General features: G+C 38.8%; 2 protein-coding genes across 2 annotated transcripts in view; both read left to right on the plus strand.

Moving 5' to 3' along the window:
* LOC142493687 (transmembrane channel-like protein 2-B) overlaps window positions 1-26,645 on the plus strand; it is an 80,716-nt gene that overhangs the window by 9,218 nt on the left and 44,853 nt on the right. The window contains exons 2-9 of the mRNA XM_075598127.1: window positions 11,177-11,227; window positions 12,975-13,320; window positions 13,605-13,754; window positions 18,353-18,443; window positions 19,463-19,544; window positions 20,478-20,584; window positions 20,927-21,025; window positions 23,679-23,821. Coding sequence (XP_075454242.1) covers window positions 11,177-11,227; window positions 12,975-13,320; window positions 13,605-13,754; window positions 18,353-18,443; window positions 19,463-19,544; window positions 20,478-20,584; window positions 20,927-21,025; window positions 23,679-23,821 — 1,069 coding nt within the window. The remainder of the gene's footprint in view (window positions 1-11,176; window positions 11,228-12,974; window positions 13,321-13,604; window positions 13,755-18,352; window positions 18,444-19,462; window positions 19,545-20,477; window positions 20,585-20,926; window positions 21,026-23,678; window positions 23,822-26,645) is intronic.
* LOC142468404 (uncharacterized) lies at window positions 833-10,542 on the plus strand. The gene is made up of 3 exons (XM_075574972.1): window positions 833-1,521; window positions 1,885-2,619; window positions 10,502-10,542. Exons 1-3 carry the CDS (start codon window positions 1,425-1,427, stop codon window positions 10,540-10,542), a joined length of 873 nt encoding a protein of 290 aa, XP_075431087.1. The 5' UTR covers window positions 833-1,424.

Consider the following 26,645-nt stretch of genomic DNA (forward strand, 5'->3'; position numbering starts at 1 on the left):
CTTGGCTGGTGACCGTGACATTGGAATTTATCCGTCACAATTTCCAGCAGGTGATAAATATTACTGTACTAGGCGTGTCGTTGCTTACAGTTATTTTGCATAGTTACACTGCTTTTTATACTGTCTTCACAATATAAGCATACCTGCATCTATATATGTATATGTCTGATTCTGTATATATATATCTCAAAATAGACATATATGTAGTAGTCCTACTAAAAGCAGTAACTAATATAGCACGTGCCATTGCGTGCTCATTTACATGTGAATTCCCAAAATGCATAGCTGCAGTGGAAGCAATTGATGGTGGGCGAAGATGGGGAACAACAGGGTAGTACACATGTGTAACACATGTTCATGAGAAATTATTAGTAGCTACAGGTACAGAACAGAAATATGTATCATATTATTGTGTATTTTATTGATTTTACTCCGACAAACATGACATTACTGCCTATTTTAAGCATGCATCAAAGAAATTGCATGTAACGGCCTACAAACATCACTGGCACTAACACATCTATAGTTGCTTATGAAAAGGTCCATTTTTGCTTTATGTCATATACAGACAGCATAATGAGGCACACGTATCATATGTTATGTCATTGTTTTCATAACTTAAACACTGCAGATGACTACTTAGCTCATCTACCATTGTGTTAAAGCAGCTGCAATTAATATCTCATCACAGCATACACTTCAACAGAGGGGGTGGGGTTCAGCACACACACTAATTACAGCCTCATTTCACGGTCAACTTAGTTCACACCATTTGCACCTGTTTCAAGTCATTGAAAGGTGTGGCTGATTAGGCTTTTTGGGGAAGGGAATACCTTTCTTACAACCTGAATAGCACAACTGAAGTTAATCACACTCATTTGAAAGCTTAACTCTAGCTACTAAATGCCCCAACAACTCATTACTTATCAAAGCGTACGTCACACATTAGTTCACTCATATCTATAGTTGAACTACTATGAAAGACACATTATCACACACTGCATGTGTTGTCTTGTTGAGTCACAGCCACATTCAGGTGTGCCACATCTTCGATTAATGTACCACACATATCCTCTACCAAAAACAACACTTTTTGCAATATGACCACCTTCATGATAACCATTGTGAATGGTCATCTCATGATAGTTATGTACATTATGATACTGATATCACTACACAACATATGATTTTTAGGTACAAATTTAATGTATTTTTCCTCACGCATTACTGCAGAACCATAGTATGTTGTATGTTAGGGAACTCAAAAGTTCTAAGTACACAGGCATGTACATTGTTATTACAACTATTTATGTTCACTTTCACACACACATTTTGGGTTAAGGAAATGATGCTGTTAGATACTCATAAATACAGAACATACAATAACTGTTTGTTCAATATTTACACATGTAAATGTAAAACTAATGTTATTGTTATATATAGTTGCCCCTGGAGGACATGTGTCACCTGAGATGGAACAAGTGTCTTCACCTGGGTCAGCCAGCTCAACACTACTAGAAGGTGAGTGTATCATTTGCTGGCCATATAATATGTGCTCTTCTATATGTTATGTTGTCATGTGCATTATTTGTTTTGCACATCTTCTTTAAATAGGATTACTTAGTGTCAGTGAAAATTAAGTGTAAGGCAACATGTATTGTGTTAGTGATGTTAATTATCATGTAGGACTTCTGAGTTTAGAGCAACTTTTCATTCATTCATATTTCATACTGAGTCCAAACATTATTCGTAAGTCAAGGTAGTTTTTAATGAGGTTATAAAACGTATGCTAACATGTTAGGTGTTACTTAGGACACAGTACAATTACATAGTAACACAGCATACATTAACATGCCATTTAATAATGTGTACATTTCTTTTTAGAACATCATGGTGATGAGGATGATGAGTATGATGAGGATGACGCCACAGAAGAGACTGAAATACAATCATGTGACCATGAAGAGGTGCCAATAGAAACTGTTGTACCGCCAAATCGTCCATCAACTTCCACATACGATGCAATTGTAGCTTCAGAGGGAAAAATAGTGGACGCAGAAAATCGTCGCCATTCAGACATGATGACAGTGCTGGAAAGGATGATTGGACTGCAGGAAGAAACAGTATCACAATTGGCACATCTCCACAGAGTCTTCATTGAAGTGCCTAAACAGTTGCAAAAAATCAACACCTCATTCGAAGCATTAGTTGTTCAGCAAACACAAGCTAATTACTGGAGAATGACTAATGTACCACAATTCAACACCTCCCAGCCAGGATCTGTTCATGCAGGTCAGTTTTCACCACATTCATCTGATATTCATTCACCAGGCCCAAATGTTACCGGTCAAGTAGCAGACATTGCTGTGCAGGTTCCTGATGACATCCTACCGCTGCCATCTGTACAAATTCAGCAGCAGACACCTACAAAGGAGGCGACAAAAACAAAACAAGACACACATGAAACAGACCAACCATCACTTGTGCAGTGTCTACCAACTTGCTCACATGTGTCACTGGGCACAAGCCCTGTCCGTGAACAGTCACTACCCAAAAGCCCTGTAGGTGAGTCGCTGCCCAAAAGCCCTGTAGGTGAATCGCTGCCCAAAAGCCCTGTAGGTGAGTCGCTGCCCAAAAGCCCTGTAGGTGAATCGCTGCCCAAAAGCCCTGTAGGTGAATCGCTGCCCAAAAGCCCTGTAGGTGAGTCACTGGCCACAAGCCCTGTAGGTGAGTCACTGGCCACAAGCCCCGTAGGTGAACAGTCACTGGCCACAAGCCCTGCCCGTGAAGTGCCAGAGGCCACTCAAAGTGGCTCTGTTGTGCCTAAAGTTGGTGGCAAAAGAAAAAGGAAAATTCAAGAGACAACAAGCAGGCCTGTTACTCGCTCGCAAAAGGAACAAAAAAAATAAATGTTATAATTCAGAAAATATGTCTTTGGCCTTGTTTTGTTGACTTCAGATTATCTAATTACTATTGTATGTATGCTGAAGACTGTGTTGTTTCCAAACTTTCAACTATGTTCTTGTACACGTGAAGTTTTGGAAATGTTAACACTCATAATTAATTGTGTTATAAATATTTATGTTGTAATCGTCTGTTCAGTAATGGTCCACCAGGAGCCAGTTGCTAAGTTTAGAGAAGCTGCCATTGACTTTGCAGCAAAACATTGCATTTGGGTGTGTTAATTGATGTAAGAATTGCATATGCATATTAGTCACATGCAATTATTAAAACACCTAAGTAAGTGCAAACATCTTTCTTGTACGTGTACAGCAGGATTATGTGTAAATTATTACTTACCTTTGCCTTGCTTGGCCATTGTAATTTTGTCCTTTAATCAGTTGTGTGTTCGTTTCTATAACATCTCAGAATGTATAATAATATATATACACACACACACACACACTGAGTGAGTGTGTGAGTGTGTGAGTGTGTGAGTGTGTGAGTGTGTGAGTGTGTGAGTGTGTGAGTGTGTGAGTGTGTGAGTGTGTGAGTGTGTGAGTGTGTGAGTGTGTATATATATATATATATATATATAGTACTATATAAACTGGTATACACAAACTAATACACTTCATGCTTCCTTGTGAAAACACTATTTTAATAATACAGGCCTAATGTTTGAGAAATATCCTAAGTATGAGACTCTAACAGTATTGTGCTTAAACAAATGTTTATTACTTAATTCAATCATGTTTCTCACCATTTAAATAGGTTTCATACAAGGTATACTTAATGCCATCAATGTTGTGTGTACTCCTGCAATATAAAAAAAAAAAAAATATTATATATAAATATATATATATTTTTATAAGAGATATATTTATATATATATATATATATATATATATATATACACACGTATTTAAACTCATGCAGACAGGGAGTTAACCAGACTTTCACATACACACAGAAATGTAAGCGGGGAAAAAACATTTCTTTTTGCAGGTGTGTTTTTACTGATATGCCTGGCTAAGAAATATTTTCACACACTGGTCTTTGTTAGTTTTCAAAAAAACACTATGTGAACGCATTCACAGTCTAGGGATGTTTTTCACAAACGAGATAAAAGAAGGAGAAATGTTTCTCCCACAGTCCCATATCACGAACCACAACTGTTAACCCAATTAGACAAACAAATCCAATTGGCGTTTGAAATAAGGAGTCAAAGTAGTTACTTTTGTTGACCTTGACAAGGAAAAACAGGAGTTTGTTAGCCATTCAGCACATTCATTTTGATGAGCAAATAACACAGACCTGCACACAGCTTTTGTGCTACTCAGACATGGCTGATGAATTCGTTAACAATATTAATCCCCTTTTAGGGTATAAGTACATGATCTGTGAAGCCATCTTGAACAGTCGCGGACAGAAAGCAAGCACACGCCAAATCGATGATTTCATTCGAGCAAAATATCCTTATTACCAAGACCGTAAGCATGCACGGAATTTTAATTCCTCAATAAGATTCACTTTATCAAGTAATGACTTTTTTGAACGTGACCAGGATAAGCTACAACACACCTATGGTTTCTGGAAGATTGCCCCGGAAAAACAATTTATCCTGAAAGACGGCACTTATATTGTCGTGAAAGGCATATTTATTCCTAATGGCAATAGCAATGTATCCGCTACTACTGATCCGTTTGAATCGATACGTGCTGCAATATCTGCAGCCTCCATTCCTGAAACCCACATTGTACAAGAACAAAAGTACTATGATTATGTACCAAGCCTTTCAGCTGAAAATGCATTGGAATGGGAACCGGAAGAAATGAACCTACCTCCCGACCAATTATTTGAAGAAAGCAGTGGCGATTCCTATGAGCGCATCCTGGAGGAGATATGTGCCATACTGGATTCAGCGGTTGGGTTAAGCGTGGATGAAAATGCCTTGCATTTCTGGAGCGACCAGTTGCAGCCAGGCGAAGAGTTAATTCTAGAAGAATGGTAAATATAACAATCGTTATGCGTTGACTCTGCGTTTAAATTTTTTTTTTTTTTGTAACCACCATTTTCACTTTCAATGCGTGGATACAGCGTAACATTGCAGACTGCATAACATGTAGCGATCACAAACAAATTGTTTCCTAATACAATATAGTAGGACCTGAAAGAGTAGTACACATTGCTGACGGAATAAATATACGTACTTTCCTATCCCTTTAAACATATTAGCAACATTTTACCATTACTCTAACACATACCTGTTTTGTTATCATGCAACATCTACAACATTGAAAACCGGGTCCACCACGTATGACGTGGGACCCTTGTCATGGGCCAAGGCGTCCTTAAAAAGGATTAGTGATGTAAGTCCCGCCCCCAAGCGACGTGCGCGCCTCAAAGCCTATTGGCTGTCATGTTTTGTTATAGTAACGGTAACTGCAGTGTGTGATGCGTGCGGCTCAGTGTTTGTAGGCGTACCCTGGGCGTTAGCCGAATGTTAATTGAGTGGGAGGAGTGTTAGCGTGCGTTTCACGCTGGCTTAACATGACGTCACACGTATTGCATTTGCGCATTGTGTTATCGGCCGTGCTTTCTGTTCAAACACGTCTGTTTAAAAAGAATACAGATGTACTCGTTTAGAACGAATGTAGTTTCGTCTTCATTGTATTTGAAATAAAGATGTTATGTTTACTGGTATTTTCAACATGTATTGAACGCACAACGTACGCTTTGTTTTGCGCATGCGCTAACAGTTAGTGGAGCCAAGCGTGAAGTGCGTGCGCACACAAAGATGTGCGCGCACATCTTTCAGTATACAGGCAACGTTCACTTCTTATACATAGTTATGCCTGCAACAAATTTAAAGAAACATTACATACTGATGAACAGTTTTACTTCTAACATATAAGTGACTGACGTGTGTATCTACACAATCATATAGAGCTGCGTAACGCGTTGTCACGGATGCATATCTAGTAAGGTGCCATCTTTGACCATCATGTGTTTGCTGTATTTCAGAGATGTCGGGGAAGATACAATCGGATCAATGTATGATTTCAGAAGAGTCTACCTTTATATGAGATGATTGTGAGGAGGAGCCACCGACTACTATACTACATATGGAACTAATTTTATATTGCTTGCAGCGCTTATTAACAAACAATTAAAAATGTGATACCCTTATGCCTATATTGCATAAGCACTTAATTAACATAATGATGTTGCAAAAGAGTGCCTCATGAATTTTTATTGAGTGTTCTTTAATGACTACTAACATTTTATGACATGGTGTGTTTTATATATAACAACCATTCCCACTCTGCTAACACATTTGTGTATTATAATATGTAATGGAACGTATGACTGTCGAAACTATGTAACAATAATAATAATAATATGAGCATGTTCATGTATAGGGCTGCTAGTTGTACGCAGCGATTTACAGACACATGTTTCAGCCTGAGGTCCCTGGCCCGTGGAACGTACAAATGTTTTTTTGCCGCATGAGGCACAGGGAGATAAAGTGACTTTGCCAAGGTCATAAGGAGCCCACACCGGGAATCGAACCAGACTCCCCTGCTTCAAACTATCAGTGCCAGTGTGTGTCTTTACTCACTGAGCCACTCCTTCTCCCAATGTAAAGGACACTTACAACCAAGTAGCCATTTATTTTTAAAATCTCTTGTTACATGGGTATGTAGATAAAATTGTTTGGGACTGTAGCAAATAATGTTACTGGCCAGATGTTATGGTCCCCTCCAATGCATGATGTTCTGAATATGACATCACCATCATGTTATGAAGTACGTTTCTGTGTATATTTCATTAACCTAACTAACTATAGTTTACTGTGTTTATTAATCGTTTAGAAATACATAGTATAGTCAATATGATGATATAAGCTACCATAATAAAGCTGGTGTTATCATTTGTCGGTGTTATACATGGATCCTACACCAATTGATAGAGACACAAACAGTTGTCTTAAAAAGTGTGTCTATGCTAGTGATGAATGTGCTCCCGTAAGTAAACAAATAAGTACAGTTATCCCCTTTTCTCCAACCACCTCTATATTACATTAATGGAAATTATAAGGAAACATACATAAAATGTGATGAAATGTGAGTAATCATTTTGTAATACAATGCACATGAAAGCTCAAGAGTAGCTAAATGCATATACATGATACAGAAAGTACATATATGTAACATTTGTGTTTAAACCAATATGTTGGGTTTTTAGTTCCAATAATTATAGGAAGATTGAGGTAGCCACATCTTATGAGAGATGTCAGCAAATATACATACCATGATCAGTCATACTGGAGATATACCTATAATGCAAAGGAACAATATATAAATTGCAAACATTGACATGCCATCTTCAGTACCGTAAACAACACAGCAAAGTGTGTATTTGGTGTTAAATGTACAACACCATGTATATTTCATGACATTCAAAATGTAAATCAGCCTGGTGTACACATCATCTGGATGTACATGTTACACTGCACCAATAACATTGTATGTAAGCATACTAGAAGCATGAATGATTATGGGCATAATATGTGTTTTGTCTTAGCATAAGGAATAACACAATGCTAAAATATTATTGCTTTGTTACCCAAGTTGTATTCACATACACACAACTAAAGTACAATTGAAGAGGGATTATATAACCTGTGCAACAATAACATACCGGTGCCACATCCCTTTGTGCACACAGCAGAGAAAAGAAAGGTGTGCAACCCATATTCATCTGTGTCCTAACAGAAGGTTATATAAAGAAACATTATTGTTAATATAACATAATTAAACTATAAAAGTAGTACTAGGAACATATGAGTTTGTACTTACAAGAAAAAAATGAATTGATGAGATTCTGTCGTGTCTGGCCACCACTGGCTGTTTGTTCATTTTCAGCAGCTACATGGGTGGGATGCTCGTCTACCAAAGCCTCAGCTAGGTCTGACTGTACATTGTGCCTGAGTGCAACATTGTGCAAAATGCAACAGGCAAGGATAATATCAGACACTTTTTGAGGCTTGTATAGAAGAGCCCCACCAGTTCTGTCCAGACACCTAAACCTGGTCTTGAGTAGGCCAAATGTCCTCTCTATAACAGATCTTGTAGATATATGGGCTGCATTGTACCTGTCCTCTGCTTCAGTTTGAGGGTTTAGCACCGGAGTCAAGAGCCACGGCCTAATTCCGTATCCTGAGTCACCTATAATGAATGGAGCACACATAAGCTGACATTAGTGATCAAATTGTACAATGCCAACATTCCTAAATCAACATGTGTTTTGTGTTAGAACATGTAAATATGTACTCACCCAGCAGCCAACCAGGTTCAAAATGTCCCTCTTCGAACGCATGGAAGACTGAAGAGTTCCTCAGGATAGAGGAATCGTGACTGGAACCAGGGAACTTGGGTACCACATGCATTATCCTCATCGTGGCATCACATACCACCTGTACATTGAGTGAATGGTAGTGCTTCCGATTGCGGTACACATGCTCACTCTGACTAGGTGCAATCAAAGCAACATGTGTGCAATCGATTGCACCCAGCACAGATGGTATCCCTGCTATATTATAAAAGCCAGTCCTGACTTCCAGCCACTCTGTTGCCTCTGTAGGAAAATGAATATAATTCCTAGCGCGTCTATTGAGTGCATAGAGAAACTGGGTCAAGGCCCGCGAGAATGTAGATTGCGAGACCCCGCCCACTATGCCCACAGTTGTCTGGTATGACGCGGAAGCAAGATAATGTAATGAGCACAGCATTTTAACAAGCCCAGGGACTGCACGACCTCTGGCTGTGAAAAAATCTAAATCCCCCCTTATCTCCTCATAAAGAGCTAAGATTGCTGCTGAACTCAAACGATAGCGACTTACAATCTCCTCCTCACTCATCCCATCTAACAGGGTTCTCTCCCTGTACAGACGCGGACGAGGCACAAGTTGTCTCCTCTGTCTTCTCCTCTGATCTCCTGTCCCTCTACCTGTCCCTCGGCCTGTCCCTCTCCCTGTCCCTGTCGTATCCGCGTCACTGTCACTGTCCCTCGGTGTGTCCCTACCTTGCCCTATATCATTCTCTTGATCAGCAAGCATGTCATAGAAAAGAATGTTCCTGCGTCTCCTAAACATTCGCAACATTTTGAAATGAGTAGCTGTGAATGAGCAGGTAATGTGCGTCCTTTAAATAGGTATGTGATGATGTCAGGTGACATAGTAAAATGCAAGGTGTTACATTAACATAATAAAGTACTTCTGTGGCAAGCTGTGTGCACTTGTTGTTCTAAGTATTTGTTGTGTGTATTCTGCAGGGAATGATGATATTTGGCAATGATGTGACGTGAAGCTTTGTACAAAGATTGCTTGCAAATAAATAGTTGCATGTGCAATGCATGTAACACTTGTGAACGCAAGAGTCAGTCATGTAATGAGACAAAAAGGCTGAGATTGACGTGGGAATAGTTTTGTGTAACATGTGTAATTATCCATGTTATTGTGACATGTTGGCAACAATGAATAGTCGTGTGCATATGCATGCATTTGTGTAAGGAGGATAGTTGGTATAGAATGAGTTTACAAGGTGTCCCAATGATGAATTACTGTACATGTGTGTATAAGTTAGGTTGAAGTGCTTGTAATGCAACGGTTACAATGTAAACATGCAATGTGATTGAGCGTCCAATAAGTGACGTCATGAAAATAGGGAGGACCCAAAAGTATATGTAAACATGAGAAGACAGATGTACATGAACGTTTAAAGATGCGTGTCACATTACAAGCATTGTGTAATGTAAAGGAAGATGAATATACTGTGTATGTGTGACATGTGTGACATGTGTGACATCATGTAAATAATTGTCGCTGAGTTGAGTAAAATGTGTGATATGATGTGAGGTTCTCCTTTAAGAGTGTAGTATAGTATTTTCCCTTGGCACATCATCACATGATGAGTAATGTGACCCGCAAATGCTGAAAACATGTAAAAGTCGAATGTTATGCAAATAAGACACATCAGCTGTGACACAATGCAGGGAATGCCCCCACACTGTAATGCAAATCCCCCTTGTATTGTGAGCAATGAAACGTAAACAGTACTATACTGTTATACGTCCCCGCTCCATTGACTTCCATTGATGTACAGAAGATGTTTTTTTTCTAAGTGCCGTTCCGGCAGCCTTAGCGATCGTTCTCCCGTCCAAACTGCCAACTTTAGTTGGCGGGAGAAATCGGCCATAACATCTCAATTTCGTAGTGCCGATCAGCCCCGATAAGCTGTTTTTTTTTGTTGAATCCAGCCGATTTAAAAAAGTGGCGATCAGTGTCGAAAACAGGCTTATCGGCAGGCGACTGGCCATAACCAAATTATCGGCTCCGAAACCTGGCGATATGAAGCACTTATCGGCGCTTACTGAATCTCAAACCCAATTTTGGCTATAACATGGCCATATTTCCCTTATCAACGCTTACTGCATGAGGCCCTTAGTCTGCTATAATGAAAATCTAATATAATGTTTCTCTAGTTCCCCTGAACAGACCTGTACAAGTATGTGCTAAAAGTATTTAATGAATATTAAAACAACTGCTAAAATTAAACCATTGTGACATAATGTATTTGATTGAATGCAAGTTTCTAGATTGAGCAGAATCATTATTCACGCTCTTAAATTATCCAATCTCGGTAATGCAATGACTAAGAATGTACATGTGGGTACTGTATGTGCAGTATTCATGGTGTTGGAGCTAGAATGCTGTGTGATTACACACCATAAAAAGTAGTGGACTTCCCTTGATTTCAAGACTTTCTATCCATTAAATATTAGGGCAAAGCACTTCGGACTTTCATTTAGAAATATTAAGTATTTATGCATGAGGAACAGAAACATTGAAATATTCTGTTTACAATGGAAGTGGAATTGTAAATCTGTAATGTAAGAAAAGTAGTGGTGCTCAGAGATTTTAAATAATAAAGTCATGATACTCTATACCCTCTAATGCCATAATACCACTGAGATGAGGCCTCATCATTTTCTGACGATAAGTATATCTCACCAATAATCCATAGTCAATGACAGGTCTTCCTCATGTTACAGACAGATTACTATTTAGCAGATAATGGGTGTTATTCAATAAACTCTCATAGTGTTGAACAGGTACGTCATGTGTTATGAGAGATTATATCTGTTTACTTGAAATCTTGCTTCTTTATAGTTGGTATTGAAGTTGATGGACACGTAGGCAGCACTGAAACAGAGAGTGATGGTGAGTAATATTTGGAAACTGTTTTTGTGTAATCCACTACGCACACCATAAAAGGTCTTGTGACGCAAATTTCGCCACCATCTCACAGCGCTGATGGAGAAAAAGGAGCATGGTCAGCATACTGTCTGCACAAGGAGCATTAATACCTACACAATATAAGTGAAGAATTATCAATGAATATCAATAAGAGACTATAGTATTATATAATGCATTGGTTCTTAAACCTCTTCTAAAGTCTCTGAGCCAGACTAGGTGTAAGACAAACACAAAACAGTATGTCCAAATGAAAATTAGGTGTATTCACCTGTATCTATTGTTTCATTCTAAAACCTGGTATAATCAGTTGTCCTTGAGCAGAGGTTTGAGAACCAGTGATCTAATCTCTACCAGTTAATGTACTCAGTTCTTAGTCATTAATGTTTATGTAGGCCAAGATACCTCTTATGGCCAACCAGTCAAGATCTGGGGGGGGGGGGGGGTATTATAGAGGGTTACCTCTTGTGCAGAGGTTATTATGCTTTAGAGCTGTGATTATTATTCCATTTAGTCTCCACCACTGCGTTCCCAGTAAAGATAAATGGGGAATATCCTCTAGCAATTCTTATGGGGAATGGAATATCATTACTACAAGTCTAAAGAACATACCAGTCCCAATGAAATTCAGTTTTTTTTTAAATTCTGCAATTTGGTGAAAAACAAATTCTAAAATTGTTGTGGAAATATATGAAGAAATTAATGCAAAGGCAAAAAGTATTAGTATATATCTTTTACAAAACGGGCAATGTCATCAAGGTTTCCTTCATATTTGATACTAGTTTTAACTGAAGCAAATGCTATACTATCAAATCTTGTAAAAATACACCAAAACATTGCATCAAACACTACCAAAAGTGTCAAATTTGACCAACATTTTCAAACTCATGATTACAATGTAATTGTTGAGGAAGGAGCTTTCTTAGGATTAGCAATTTGCACTAACCCAAAATGCACACATTTCACAAATGTGCATGAAAGTTTGGAGCCACTTTTGATTGTTGTGCAAATGTTTTTCATATCTTTAACTTACTGCACATTTAATTTTCATGCCAGAGAGTGATTGTTACATAATGTAATGAATGCAGCAAAGCTTACTCAAGGCTATACATCAAAGACAGTCAGCATTAGGTGTACACAGTGTACCGAACTGTACATACTGTAAATAATTAAATAGGAAGCAAAAATACAGCTCCAGTTTCAGCAGGGAGGTACAGGGTGTGACCAAATTAGTGTATTCTGAAAAGCCAAAAACAAAACATAATTGGCTTGAGGGAAAATATAAAAAAAAAAAATTAGAACCAAAGTTCAAACATTAGGTCTATTATCCATCTTTAGGGTGAAGCATTTTTAAAATATTAATAAAAAAATATAAAATAGACCTACTTATTACGTGTTTCACCCCATGATCTATTTTCAAAAATCATTAGTCAGCACGTAGGGAATCCACTCATTTTCAAAGCAGACAGTGAATTATGCTGCAAACTCCTGTCATTCTACTGGGTCATTGTGTCTAAATTACACGGCAGCCCCATTGAATGGAATTTCTACCATTCAAGTTGTCTATACTAACACATTCATAAAAACTACTATTAAAAATGATATAAAGGTTTTCACAGCTTACATTTAAAAAGATTTATATTAGAACCATGAAGGTTATGCCATACAGTATATTTTAAAACTATTGAATACTTTTATGCTTTTTTTTTTTCAGATTCAGATGTAGGGTATTTGTCAAATAAACAGCGTTATTCAAAGAAAAGGTTTGACAGCGACACAGAAAAGGAAAGTGAAGAAGATGAAAGCGACCCCCCGAAAAGGGGGAAAACGTCTAGAAAAAGATCTGTCAGAAGAGTGAAAGAAGGGAATGAGGATGAGGATGAGTCTGAGATTGAGACACCAAGGGAAAGTAAAAAGAAAATGCAAGAGGATAGGATCACAAATAATAACTGGAAAAAACAAAAGGAGGAAACAAATACCACGAGGAATGCAAGCCAAACAAAAAGAAAGGATAACACTAAAAAGAATGCGGACAAGAGGAAGAGGAAAAAAGACAGCAGGTATCTCAAATATTTATTTATACATTCAGAATCCTGTCTGACAGAGACTTTACTTTGTTGCTGTTTCTTTGCTCTCAGATCATGCCTCTGAAAGTTTGCTACATTTTTCAGAGTTGTTTACCTTAGTAATTACACTTGAGACTTTTGTTGTCAGGAAGATTTAAGTACTTGATATCTCCTCAGGCTGTGCACACCCCTGTGTGATTCAATTATCGGCCATGTTGTATTCATTTCTTTAAATATCCGGTGTTTAAAGTGTGTCCCCCTCCCCCCTATTTTGTCAGTTCATCTTCATCTTCATCAAGTTCGGATGAAGAAAGTCTGTCCGAGGGGGAAATAGCCGAGCTGATGGAGCAGGTAGAAGAAAAGAAAAAAATTATTTCTGCCATTAGAAACAAACCATGGCGCATGAACAAAAAGCTACATTTGATCAGGTACTGCACTAATACAGGTACTGGTACTGCACTGATAAAGGTACAGGTACTGCACTGATACAGGTACAACACTGATACTGATACTAGTACTGCACTGATACAGGTACAACACTGATACTGATACTAGTACTGCACTGATACAGGTACTGCACTGATAAAGCTGCAGGTACTTACATAGTTACATAGTAGATGAGGTTGAAGAAAGACTTCCGTCCATCAAGTTCAACCTATGCTAAATTTAGACAACAAATACTTTATCCTATATCTATACTTACTTATTGATCCAGAGGAAGGCAAACAAAAAACCCCATTAAGGGGAAACATTAATAACTTCCTGACTTCAAGAATTGGCAATCGGATTAATCCCTGGATCAATATCCTTCCCATGTATACTTATTTGGTATATCCCTGTATACCTTTCCCATCTAAAAATATGTCCAACCTTTTTTTGAACAAATCTATTGTATCTGCCATCACAGTCCCCATGGGTAATGAATTCCACATTTTTACTGCCCTTGCTGTAAAGAACCCTTTCCTTTGTTGCTGGTGAAATTTCCTTTCCTCCAACCTTAAGGGATGGCCCTGAGTCCTTTGTACTGCCCGTGGGATGAATAGTTTTTTGAAAGCTCCTTGTATTGTCCCTGAATATATTTGTATATAGTTATCATATCCCCTCTTAGACGCCTCTTTTCTAATGTAAATAAATCTAATTTAGCTAGCCTCTCCTCATAAGTTAGAATGTCCATCCCCTTTATTAATTTGGAGGCTCTTCTCTGCACTCTCTCTAGTTCCATAATGTCTTTTCTTTGGATTGGTGCCCAAAAGGTGTGGTCTTACTAATCCTTTGTAAAGGGGCATAATTATGTTTACTTCCCTTCCATCCATTGCCCGTTTGATGCAAGATAAGATCTTGTTTGCCTTTGCAGCTACTGCATAACATTGGGCACTATTGCTAAGCCTGCTGTCTACAAGCACTCCTAAATCCTTCTCCATCAAGGATTCCCCCAATATATCTCCATTTAATTTGTAAGTCGCCTTTTTATTCTTGTATCCCAAATGCATAACCTTACATTTATCTGTATTAAACCTCATCTGCCATTTACCTGCGCACGTTTCCAGTCTCTCCAAGTCCTTCTGAAGAGAAATTACATCCTGCTCTGATTCTATTACCTTACACAATTTAGTATCATCAGCAAAGATGGAGACTTTGCTCTCGATCCCAGCCTCAAGGTCATTAATAAACAAGTTAAAAAGCAGGGGTCCCAGTACCGATCCCTGAGGTACTCCACTCACGACTTTAGCCCAACCTGAAAAAGCTCCATTTATGACAACCCTCTGTTGTCTGTCCTTTAACCAGTTTTCAATCCAGGTGCATATATTATTACTGAGTCCAACTTTCTTTATTTTGTACACCAACCTCTTGTGTGAAACCGTATCAAAAGCCTTTGCGAAATCTAAGTAGACCACATCAACTGCATTACCCTTTTCTAGATTCTTACTTACCTCCTCAAAGAAACAAATAAGGTTAGTTTGGCAAGATCTATCCTTTATAAATCCATGCTGACAATTACTAATAATTTTGTTTTCCATTAGGTATTCCTGAATATTATCCCGTATTAAACCTTCAAGTAGTTTCCCTACTATTGAAGTCAGACTTACAGGTCTGTAATTTCCCGGTTGTAATCTAGCTCCCTTTTTAAATATAGGCACCACATCTGCTTTACACCAATCTTGTGGTACTGAGCCTGTGGAAATGGAGTCCTTGAATATTACATATAAAGGTTTTCTATTACTGAGCTTAACTCCTTGAGAACTCTTGGATTTATGCCATCGGGGCCAGGTGCCTTATTAACTTTAATTTTTTTAAGTCGCTTATGAACTTCTTCCTCAGTTAACCAATTGTCATTAATATGGAGGTTGGGGCTTCCTCCTGCGGCACTACTATTGAACTTGATTCTTCCCTGGTAAACACAGAGGCAAAGAATTTGTTTAATACCTCAGCTTTTTCCTTATCTCCAATAATCTGCCTACCCATCTCACACTGAAAGGGTCCTATATTTTCTTTTCTCATTTTTTTGTGATTAAGGTACTTAAATAATTTTTTAGGGTTGACCTTACTTTCTATTGCAATCCTTTTTTCATTATCCATTTTTGCTCATTTGATTGCCTTTTTGCAATTTTTGTTACATTCCTTATAATTCTGATACAATGTCTCTGTCCCTTCTGACTTAAAGAATCTAAACGCCTTCCTCTTCTTGTCCATTTCCTCCCCTACCTGTTTATTTAGCCACATTGGTTTTGACTTATTTCTTTTATACTTATTACCCAAGGGTATACACTGATAAGTGTGCTTTTCTAACAATGTTTTAAAGACTGCCCATTTATCTTCTACATGTTTCCCTGCAAAAACATCATCCCATTGTATTACTACTAGATTAGACCTCAGTTTATTAAAATCTGCCTTTCCAAAGTTGAAAGTCTTTGTTGAACCCAAGTAATCTGTTTTTTGATAATTTATTTCAAATGAGACCATGTTATGATCACTGTTACCCAAATGTTCCAGGACTTGAATATTTGTTATTACTTCTACATTGTTTGATATGACCAAATCCAGAACTGCCCCTCTCCTGGTTGGTTCCTCAATAATTTGGGTCATATAATTGTCTTTAAGCACCCCCAAAAATCTGTTCCCTTTTGTTGTAACGCTAATCTCATTGCCCCAGTCTATGTCTGGATAATTAAAATCCCCCATTATGCAAACATGACCCAGTTTTGATGCCTTCTCCATTTGCAAAAGTATTTTAGCTTCCTCAATCTCGCAGATATTTGGTGGTTTATAGCACTGATAAAGGTACAGGAACTGCACTGATACAAATATAGGTACTGCATTGATACAGGTACAGGTACTGCATTGATACAGGTACAGGTACTGCACTGATACAGGTACTGGTAATGCACTGATACAGATATAGGTACTGCATTGATACAGGTACAGGTACTGCACTGATACAGGTACTGGTACTGCACTGATACAGGAAATTATACTGCACTGATAGAGGTCAGATTTATCTAATAGGGCTGTAAGTCTGTCATCTAGATGGGTGATAGCTAGGTATGTTGGGGTGGAGGTGGTGGTGGCTAGTTGCTCGAGGGAAGTTTATTATGGGGTGGGAGGTAGGTGTTAGCCCCTTGTTTGCCTATTATTGGGTTTCCCATGACTAGATGGCTACTTGGGCTACTAAGCGGTTAATATATTAAAACATTTACTTATCTATCTTTTAGAATCTATTCTAGGTATTCTCTCTCTCTCCTCTCCAGGCCCTATTTCAGAGTTTGGATGGGAGTAACTCCAGCTTTAGGTATAATTTAAACAACATAACATTATTTCCCGCAATTAATATGTAGTGAATATAAATGATGCTCATTTAGAATGACGACCGATAACTTAGATTAATGTCACAGTAAATAGGCTAACGCCCTTTGCTAAATCTAGCCCATGGAGTACATCTACAGAATGTAAAATTGTCAGTCACTAATAGCAGCTGATTGACTCCACATTAATACAGTTAACTCTGTACCCCCCATTGTACCACGCTGAGGAATATGTTGGTGCTTTACAAATAAATAATAATAATAATATAGTTAAAAAAACATATGAGTTTTGTTAACAAGCAGAGCCTATATTGCTGCTTGAAATATGCTACATTGCATTTAAAAACTAAAACATAAAATGTGTACCATTTAAATAAATGGATAGCACGGTGTGTGTAAAAACGCTGGGGAAATAGGGTGTTGTCATTTAGGTGCCACTGGTAATCTACAACGTTGTCAAAATATGTTAATTAACATTACATTGCAAGAAGGCCTTTCTATGCGGCACTATTATTACATATTGTTAGAATGTATTTATAAAGTGCAAAGATATTACTCTGCTCAGTATAAAGGAGAACAGTAGTTACATAAGCAGTATAACATTCTAAATCAGAACATATGAGCACAAACTGATACAATAGGATCCACTGAGGGTCCTCCTTGTGAGATCTCACAATCAAGAGACAATAAGAGGCACAGGTAACACCTCCCAGGCCTGTGCCGGAAAACTCCTTCTGGTCCATTCAAGTGGTAATAAAGAAATAATAAGTACACAATCGCAACTACTTTCATGTTACTGTTGATTATGGTCTAAAGCTGAGGCCCCAGTACCTCCACTGCACGCGCGCCCGCGAGACTGGCGGCGCGTGCAGCCGTTTCCCTGGTCTGCAGTGAGCTGCATGAAGAGAGACCGGGGGGTAGAGGGAGGTGGAGTGTTGGGGGAGTGACGGGGGCGCGGCCATGACGTCACCCGGCAGGTTCGTACCCTTTGGCTGTACCGCCGGGGGGCGTGGCTTAGCGCTCCGTCGCGAGTCCTGCTCTCAATTCTATTGAGAGCAGGAGCAACTCACGCCACAGCGCTGCGGCCCCCCTTGCAGCGGGCCCGGCGCCATTGAGGGGAGGGCTCTCGTCCCTGTAGCGTCCGCCACAGCGGGCGCTGCAGTAGCCAGCGGGGACCAGGCCTTACACATCAAAATTATTTCATCACACTGACTCTTTTTAACCAGGGAAGCACAAGATTTTGTTGAAAAATTTGAAGGAGCACTGGGAAGAGGAAAAGGAAGAAAACTGTATGCTTATAAAGTCATGATGGCCAAGGTACGTTATAAAAAATAATGACACCCATGTATCAAGAAAGGAAGAGTATTTTTTAATAAATATTAATTTTTCTTAAACAAAATGGTACACCACATGTAATGCATTCTCTATTCTTTACTTTCCTAGTTAAATGTATTTTTAACTTGCAAATTTAGATAAAAAATCAGAGCTAGATCAGAGCTGCAGAAAGCAAAATAGCAAACATCACAGAATATCCCATACATCCTCATTTTGTTAGGGGTGGTTACAAACTGATGATTGCCACAGTGACTCCTACAATCAAGTTATTAACATCATATGATATTAAGAAAGTCATAGTGACCCACTTTTCAGCATGAGTGATAATAATCAATTATTGAGGCTGAAGAAGTAAGAGTGATAAGGGCACAGCCTTTGAAGTGCACAAAGCTGTTTTGAATCAGTGTCAGCTATGATTTATTTCCCATGCTTCAAGTATCGACATTAGATTGTAAGCTCTTTGAGTCAGGGACTCAATGTTTACTCATCAACAGCAGCATCTACACAAAACTATTGTTCTAATTACAATATTCATGCATTTAAAAAACAAAAAAAAACAAAGGGGATTTCCTATCATGGGACAAGTGAGATAGGAGGAGTAGACACTGCCTGTAAACAAGGACAATGGGGAACCTGGTTCAATTCCCAGTGTCGGCTCCTTGTGACCATGGGCAAGTCACTTTATCTCCCCTGTGCCTCAGGCACCAAAATCATAGAAAAAAGTTATTACTATTATTATTATAGACCTGCAAATGCAGAAGTGCCATTATTTGTCCAAATGTAGCATTTTAACTACAGTATCAAAGATAATTGCATCAAGTTAGTCCCTCGCTGCCAACAACGAATTGCTGTGTTCTGTGACATACTATAGGTTATTGCGCTTTTCATAGACATGCTAACACACCAAGTGTGTTATTTTATTTTAACCTTTTTTTAAACAAACACACATTATTATTTTTATTTTTTTTAACAATAAACAACTTTTTTTTTACAATCTGTAGAAATGGATGAAGTTTAAAAGAGATTTTGACAATTTTAAAACGGCATGTATTCCATGGGAACTGAAAATAAAGGAGATTGAAAGTAAGTGAATACGTTTGTTAAGACACAGCAGCCTTAAATTCATTCCTAATTTCTGAGTTAAATTTTTAATAACGTAAAAGTTATTTGGTTGTCTACTTTATTTGCATGGTAATATAAAAAAAATTGTGCTCACGGGACGACTCACAATAGCAATAAAAAAAATGATTAAAATAACAGCAAAGAGGAACAAATCTTGTATAAATGCGTGCCGAGGACCACACAAACTCCAAGAATACACTGAAACTGACACAGACATACGTGGGCACCAGCATGCAATATAAACATGAAAGTTCTGCAAATTCATTGAAATTTGCAGTTTTTGCAGGAAAAAAAATATATCATTTTTTTTAATACAATTAAGAAAATAAATGGGAAAAATAGCAACATTTCCCAATCTTTTCCACATAAAAAAAAGCTACATTCCACATCTCTTTTTGCATAAACTTCCCTCCAGCCTCTGGAATATTTACAAAATTGTGAAAGTTCACACATCACACATACAAATATGTAAAATGTATTGTACTGGGATTAAAAGTGGAAGAACACCGTCCAACACAAAAACACCTTTAGAGTATACAGTTGTTTCATTGTGTGCTGTGATTGGGCCAGCAAGCAATTTAATATGCTCAAATGTTACAAAATTCTGAGCTATAATGTAGTGTAATGTTTAGTTAAATATGTTAAATACTGACTCTTAAAGGTTCAAACATCTTGTTTATAGTAGCTTTGGGTGTTCCAAAACATATTAGGGTTTATTTATTATTGTTTTACTGGCTGGATTATGTAATTAAATGTAACAGATTTGATATTGTATATTGTTTACTGCCAACAACTCACTTTTTGTTGAAACACACAACATATAGAAGGAAGTGATAATAATGGCTTCTACTGTATATTGTACTCAATCAATGCACTATTTTCCTCTTGTTCAAGGTCACTTTGGATCATCAGTAGCATCTTATTTTGTATTCCTAAGGTGGCTGTATGGTGTAAATTTGGTTCTTTTGGGCTTGGTGTTTGGACTTGTTTTAATTCCAGAGGTAAATGCACGGCTTTTAACATTAACAGACATGACATTTACACTAGTTTCAGATTTGAAGTATTACAATGTTAAATTCTCCTGAAAAGTTATAAAATACTGTATCGAATGTGGTAAACTATATAGAATCAGCTGATACTAGATACATTGTTGATGTCAATTGCAATATTCATTCATGGTATTCTATTTTAGTAATTTTAAATTAATTAAAATGCTCTCTTTTCTTATTGTTGATGTAAATAATGAAATGGAGAATGATATATTATTGTGGAGCGTGTTTTAGTAGAGACACAAATAGTACTCATACAGTTGAAACCATTTGTATCCACACTTACCGAAACAGGTTTTAATGGGAGTGCCAAATGGAAGTATACCAAGAAAGAGCGTACCAAGACAGGAACAAGCCACTGCTATGAATTATGGTGTGCTCAGTGAGTTTGGGGTAAAACAATTACTTTCTTACTATACCCGTAGTAAAGCAAACAACTTTAACCTTGTAGAATTATTGAAGTTTTGAAAAACATGTAAGTCTTTATCTCTTAAACACTTGTAATGATACATATATTGTCTGCCCAAGTTTCTATGCTAGCTTCAGAGAATAAGAGAAGTGATGGAATTGGGAAGAGGCCAGATACCAAGGGAAAATATATCTAAAGGCAAATTTGGGGCAAAATGTATGCAAATTGTGTCATTTTCCACATTACATCCACCACCAGTTTAAGTTCTTTCAAATCTAAGGCTGTCACACATTTTAATCTGGTCTGTAACTGTTTCATACGCCCATAATATATATTTTCTTTAACTGTGCATGCAATGTCTTGTATATAATGTATACCCTGTTCATTTATGTAACTATTTGTAACCATGTATTATTTGTCTTAACTCTGTGCCCAAGACATACTTGAAAACGAGAGGTAACTCTCAATGTATTACTTCCTGGTAAAATATTTGATAAATAAATAAATTAATTTGTGCCACTGTATCGAGGTCTTCGCTCCAATTTAGCACCATGGGCATCAGATATCACATTTCTTGGGTACCATGATGCTCCAAAAAACCTTTTTGAATTCCGATGCCCTTTAAAATTTTCTTGGTACTCTGATGTCACACAACTTTCTTATCTTACATCAATAGATAATAATAATAGCATGTTCTTGTATAGTGCTGCTAGTTTACGTAGCGCTTTACAGAGACATTTTGCAGGCTATGGTTTTGATGCCTGAGGCACAGGGAGAGAGGGAGAGAGAGGGAGAGAGAGGGAGAAAGAGGGAGAGAGAGGGAGAGAGAGGGAGAGAGAGGGAGAGAGAGCGAGGGAGAGCGAGGGAGAGCGAGGGAGAGCGAGGGAGAGAGAGGGAGGAAGAGGGAGGAAGAGGGAGGGAGAGGGAGGGAGAGAGAGGGAGAGAGAGGGAGAGAGAGGGAGAGAGAGGGAGAGAGAGGGAGAGAGAGAGGGAGAGAGAGGGAGGGAGAGGGAGGGAGAGGGAGGGGGAGGGAGAGGAAGGGAGAGGGAGGGAGAGGGAGACCTGCAAAACCATATCTATGGACACTTTTAAGTGGATATCACGAGCCATTAGCAATTTGTATCCTGCTAAATTGAAGTACTCCAGAGCACCTTGTAAAGGCTGAGAATTATATGTATTCTGTATGCTTTTAATGTAATAGACCGTGTCCTAATAAATGTTTGACATCTGGGATCATTTCATGAAAACAGAAAATAATTATATCCGATTTGGAAAACTGTCTCTGGGAAGTGTTTGATATCTAGATCTAAAGTATTAATTCAATAAGATTGATACAAACATTTCTGATTCTGTTAACTTTGAGCCTGTATCCAAAATCCCTATTTTCACAGCCACCTCAATGAAGAACTGTTCTTTGTTATGTGTAGTATACCAACGAGAACAAGGATCACACGGAACACAGATTAAAACTATGCTAAATTGCATTTAGTTATAAAATACAAAGCAGAACAGTAATTTAGACAATTATTACCAGATTTAGCAGTTTAAGATACTCTATGTTAAGCTTTATCAACTTTTAGTCAATCTGAGCCTTAATGTCATGAAAGATGAACAGCACCTAAGACATCATCCTTTGTAGGTATAACACAAAATACAAACAGCAAAAAACCTTGGCGCTAACCTCCACAGAAAAAAAACAAAGAAAAAGGTTGAATATTACCAGTGAATGGTGACGAATATCCCTAGGCAATCAATTTAGGAAAAACCTAGGTTGATAAACCTTCTGCTACAACCCCAATGGGGGTTATCCAAAACCCTGGACAAGAGAGATAAACAAGAAAACGGGGGAGCAAGGGTTAAAAGGAGAAAATGCAGTCTTTAAATTTAACGCATAGATCAAACCTCATAAGGTTAGATAAGCCAGGGGGGGGGGGGAGATAAATAAATATAGACTCACAATACTTACACGGCCCAGTGTAAGTACAAATATAACAAGAGGTATCTGTGATAATCCAATTCTCCTACCCCGGTCCGTGCAGCAGGGGGGCTGGGTCACTGGCAGGTGGTGGTATGATGAGGGAACCCTCACTCTGCCACTCTATCCCAACGTCTCCCATGTGGAGTGATCAAACAGATGGTGAGGCAAATGTATTAATGTCAAACCGACAGATTTAATCGGTAGATGGTAATGTTTTTACAAAGCACTCACATAAAAACAAAGTCCTCAGTCAGCACTCATAGTACAGGCGCACGCCCTGCAACTGCAGTCCCTGCTACCGCGTCCGGAAGGCAGGGAAGTGTGATGGTGATGTCAAGAAGCTTACAACTGCGACCGCTACGGAGGCTCTCCTGGGACAAGAACAGATGGCCAGTTGGGAGCAACGCGTTTCGCTGAGACTTCGGCTTCATCAGGCTCAGATTTCTGATTTCTGAGGTTTGATCTATGCGTTATATTTGAAGACTGCATTTTCTCCTTTTAACCCTTGCTCCCCCTGTTTTCTTGTTTATAACACAAAATACCCCCATCTAATTTGATGGATAACTGTATAGCCTGCAAAAGAAAAAACAAAATAGCTTTGTCTGGAGTTACTTGATTGCTGTTGAGATGAAGTTAATTTTTTTCCCCATATTTTACAGGGCTATTTAAAATATTCAGCGCTCTTTTATGGCTATTACAATAATCAAAGAACAATTGGCCTTCTACAGTATAGGCTTCCACTGGCATATTTCACTGTTGGTGTTGGAGTGTTTGGATACAGTCTAATAGTTGTGATAAGAACGTAAGTATACGTTTTACTCTCTTCTTTTTTTCGAACCCCTCTCAGTGATATGTTTTACTCAATAACAAGTTTGCAGCAGTAGCATTTCTATATATTTCATTTCTCGGAGCAAGTGTTATACTTTAGCCCTGTTAAAATGCATAAGCAAATGTATTGAGGTTTATCAAAGAAAATCTTTAAGAGTAACACACTCAATGATTTGTTGCAGTTTATAATACATTTAGGGGTTATAATACATTTAGAGTTCTTCATACTGTAGATGCAGTTACACAGTGCAGAGCTTTCAAACGTATAGTACAGAGCTTCAAAAGATGGACAGCACACAAAGAAAGCTACAAAGGGGATTAGAAAGCACTAAAATTCAATCTATAAAGAACTGTAATGTTGTTCCATTAAAAGGTATCACAACCTTCAACAAATCAGCATGTTTCCATGGTCAATAAAGCTACTAGAACTTTTAACTACATCTAATTTACATACAATATACTTTAAGGAGATTTTACCATTGGCGCTGAAGCCTCAAACCCCTATTGAGTCAATGGAAGTTTTGGGTCAATCTCACTGTAATGAGCCACCTCAGAACACATTGAAAAAGGCCCTAAATGTTAATGATATAATCCGGGATTTTAGAAATTCCCAGAGTAATAAAATGCATCAAAGTGGGATGGGTAGACTGGGGTAACATTTACAAGTTGTAAATTGCATACCTAGAGGCATATGTTTTAGGATGGTACAATTTCATCCCTAACATTATGCATACATTTTGTTCCTGCGCCATGCTAATTGTGCCTGTAACATCTGATGACTGATATGTGATCTCAAAGGAATGGGGGGGGGGGGGGTGCAACTATAAGTGACCAAAAAGAATACAAAAAACACAAAATAGTGTACAGTAATACGTTTCTACATCAAGTGTCAATAAAAGCAGGGGAAAAGTGCAATCACATTTCAACAAAGGAAAACAGTGTAATCAATACAGTGTAAATGGCAAATCGCAGGACCACTTGAAGAAATCCCCTCTCATCGGATGTTGCAGACAGCAAAGTATGGGTGATGTAGATCTCAAATAGAAAGATATGCACAGATGTGCAGGTGGTTTTCAACAAATGTAACAACAGAGATAAAAACACATACACATTTACATTCACAATAAAGCCATATAACAAGTGCATTTGTGTGAAGTCTAGACTCTATACATAGTATTTGTGGATCTGTAGTTGTACTGCCGCTTGACTCTACGTGTTCAACTATCAAGCTTTGTCAGGAGTGATAGCGAAACACATTGTCATAGGTCTTCTATTGCTCTGGAGAGACGCTGCCACACACCCTACCTAACACCGGAGACTTGAAGACTGAAAGGTGGATGGAGGCCGGTCACGAGGATGCTGGAACTGAGTGGTCGAGCAGTGGTTATATGGCTTTACTGTGAGTCTAAGGGCCTCATGCAGTAAGCCCTGATACAAAATTTTCAGCACGAATTGCGAAAATGTTTTTTTTGGGCGATTTGCCCTCGCAGTATTCAGTAAGGGCCGAATCCTTCCGATCCCTGCTGAAGCACTGCGAAAGCAAAGCTGCCGATGACCTGTGGCGATACAGCCTGGCTCCCGATAAGGCTCCCGATAAGCCTTTGGTGCCGATAGATGTTTGCAGCTGAGAGAGACAAGCCGCTCTCTCAGCGCAAACATCGGCACCAAAAAAAGTATTTAAAAACAACTTTTATTCATAGTGTACATGTGCAGGGGGTCTTCGGAGCTGAACCGCGTTGGTTTGAGGTCCGGGGACCCCCTGCCCCCCGAGATACAGGCCCCTTTATGAGGTGCCGGTATCCCTCGGCGTTTAAAGGTCCCGATCACGTGACCGCGACCTGTAAACAAACCAGAGGGATACCGGCACCCCATAAAGGGGCCTGTATCTCGGGGGGCAGGGGGTCCCCGGACCTCAAACCAACGCGGTTCTGCTCCGGAGACCCTCTGCACATGTACAGTATAAATAAAACACACACACATCAATAAAGACTCGTTCCTTACCTTGGCGGCTATGTGCAACGGTAATGAAGCAGCATGAATGTCTTTTTAATTATACTGTACAGTGAGCAGGGGGTCCCCTGAGCTGAACCGCATTGCTTTGTGGAGCAGGGACCCCCTGCTTCCCGAGTTACAGGCCCCGGTATGTGTCATCGGGTGGCAGTGTCGCCGCCATGTTTATAGCGTCCCCGCAATAAACATGGCGTCCACACTATAACCGATGGCCCAAACCGGGGCCTGTAACTCGGGAGGCAGGGGGTCTCTGAGCCACAAATAAATGCGCTTCAGCTCAGGGGGCCTCCTGCTTCCGCACAATATTATTAAAATACATTAATGCTGCTTCATTACCAGAGCGGATAGCCGCTAAGGCAATGAAGGGGTTAACGCATAGTAGCATGTTTATTGGGGACAAATGCCCCCAATAAACATAGCAGCAATACACAACATACAGTATAGTAATGGGCAGAATGACTATTATCCACAAATGGATAATAGTGCAGTTGTCCATTTAAAATACATACACAACAATAAAGACTTTAAATACATATAGCACTCACCCATGTCCCACTGCCACGATGAAGGCCATCCTCATCTTCATCCTGCCCATGCCCCATCCGCTTCTGCAAAACAAACACAAGAATTACAACATCCAAATTAATGTCCCCTAACCCCTTAATCATCATAGCGGTTATTAACCGCTACTGTTATTAAGGGGTTAAGCCACCATCACCCACATACCCTCCCCCACAAAGCCCCCCAACCACCCTCACCCAATACCCACAGGGGAGTCCTACCAAATA

This window comes from Ascaphus truei, chromosome 1, assembly GCF_040206685.1.
Source record: "Ascaphus truei isolate aAscTru1 chromosome 1, aAscTru1.hap1, whole genome shotgun sequence".
Classification (NCBI taxonomy): domain Eukaryota; kingdom Metazoa; phylum Chordata; class Amphibia; order Anura; family Ascaphidae; genus Ascaphus; species Ascaphus truei.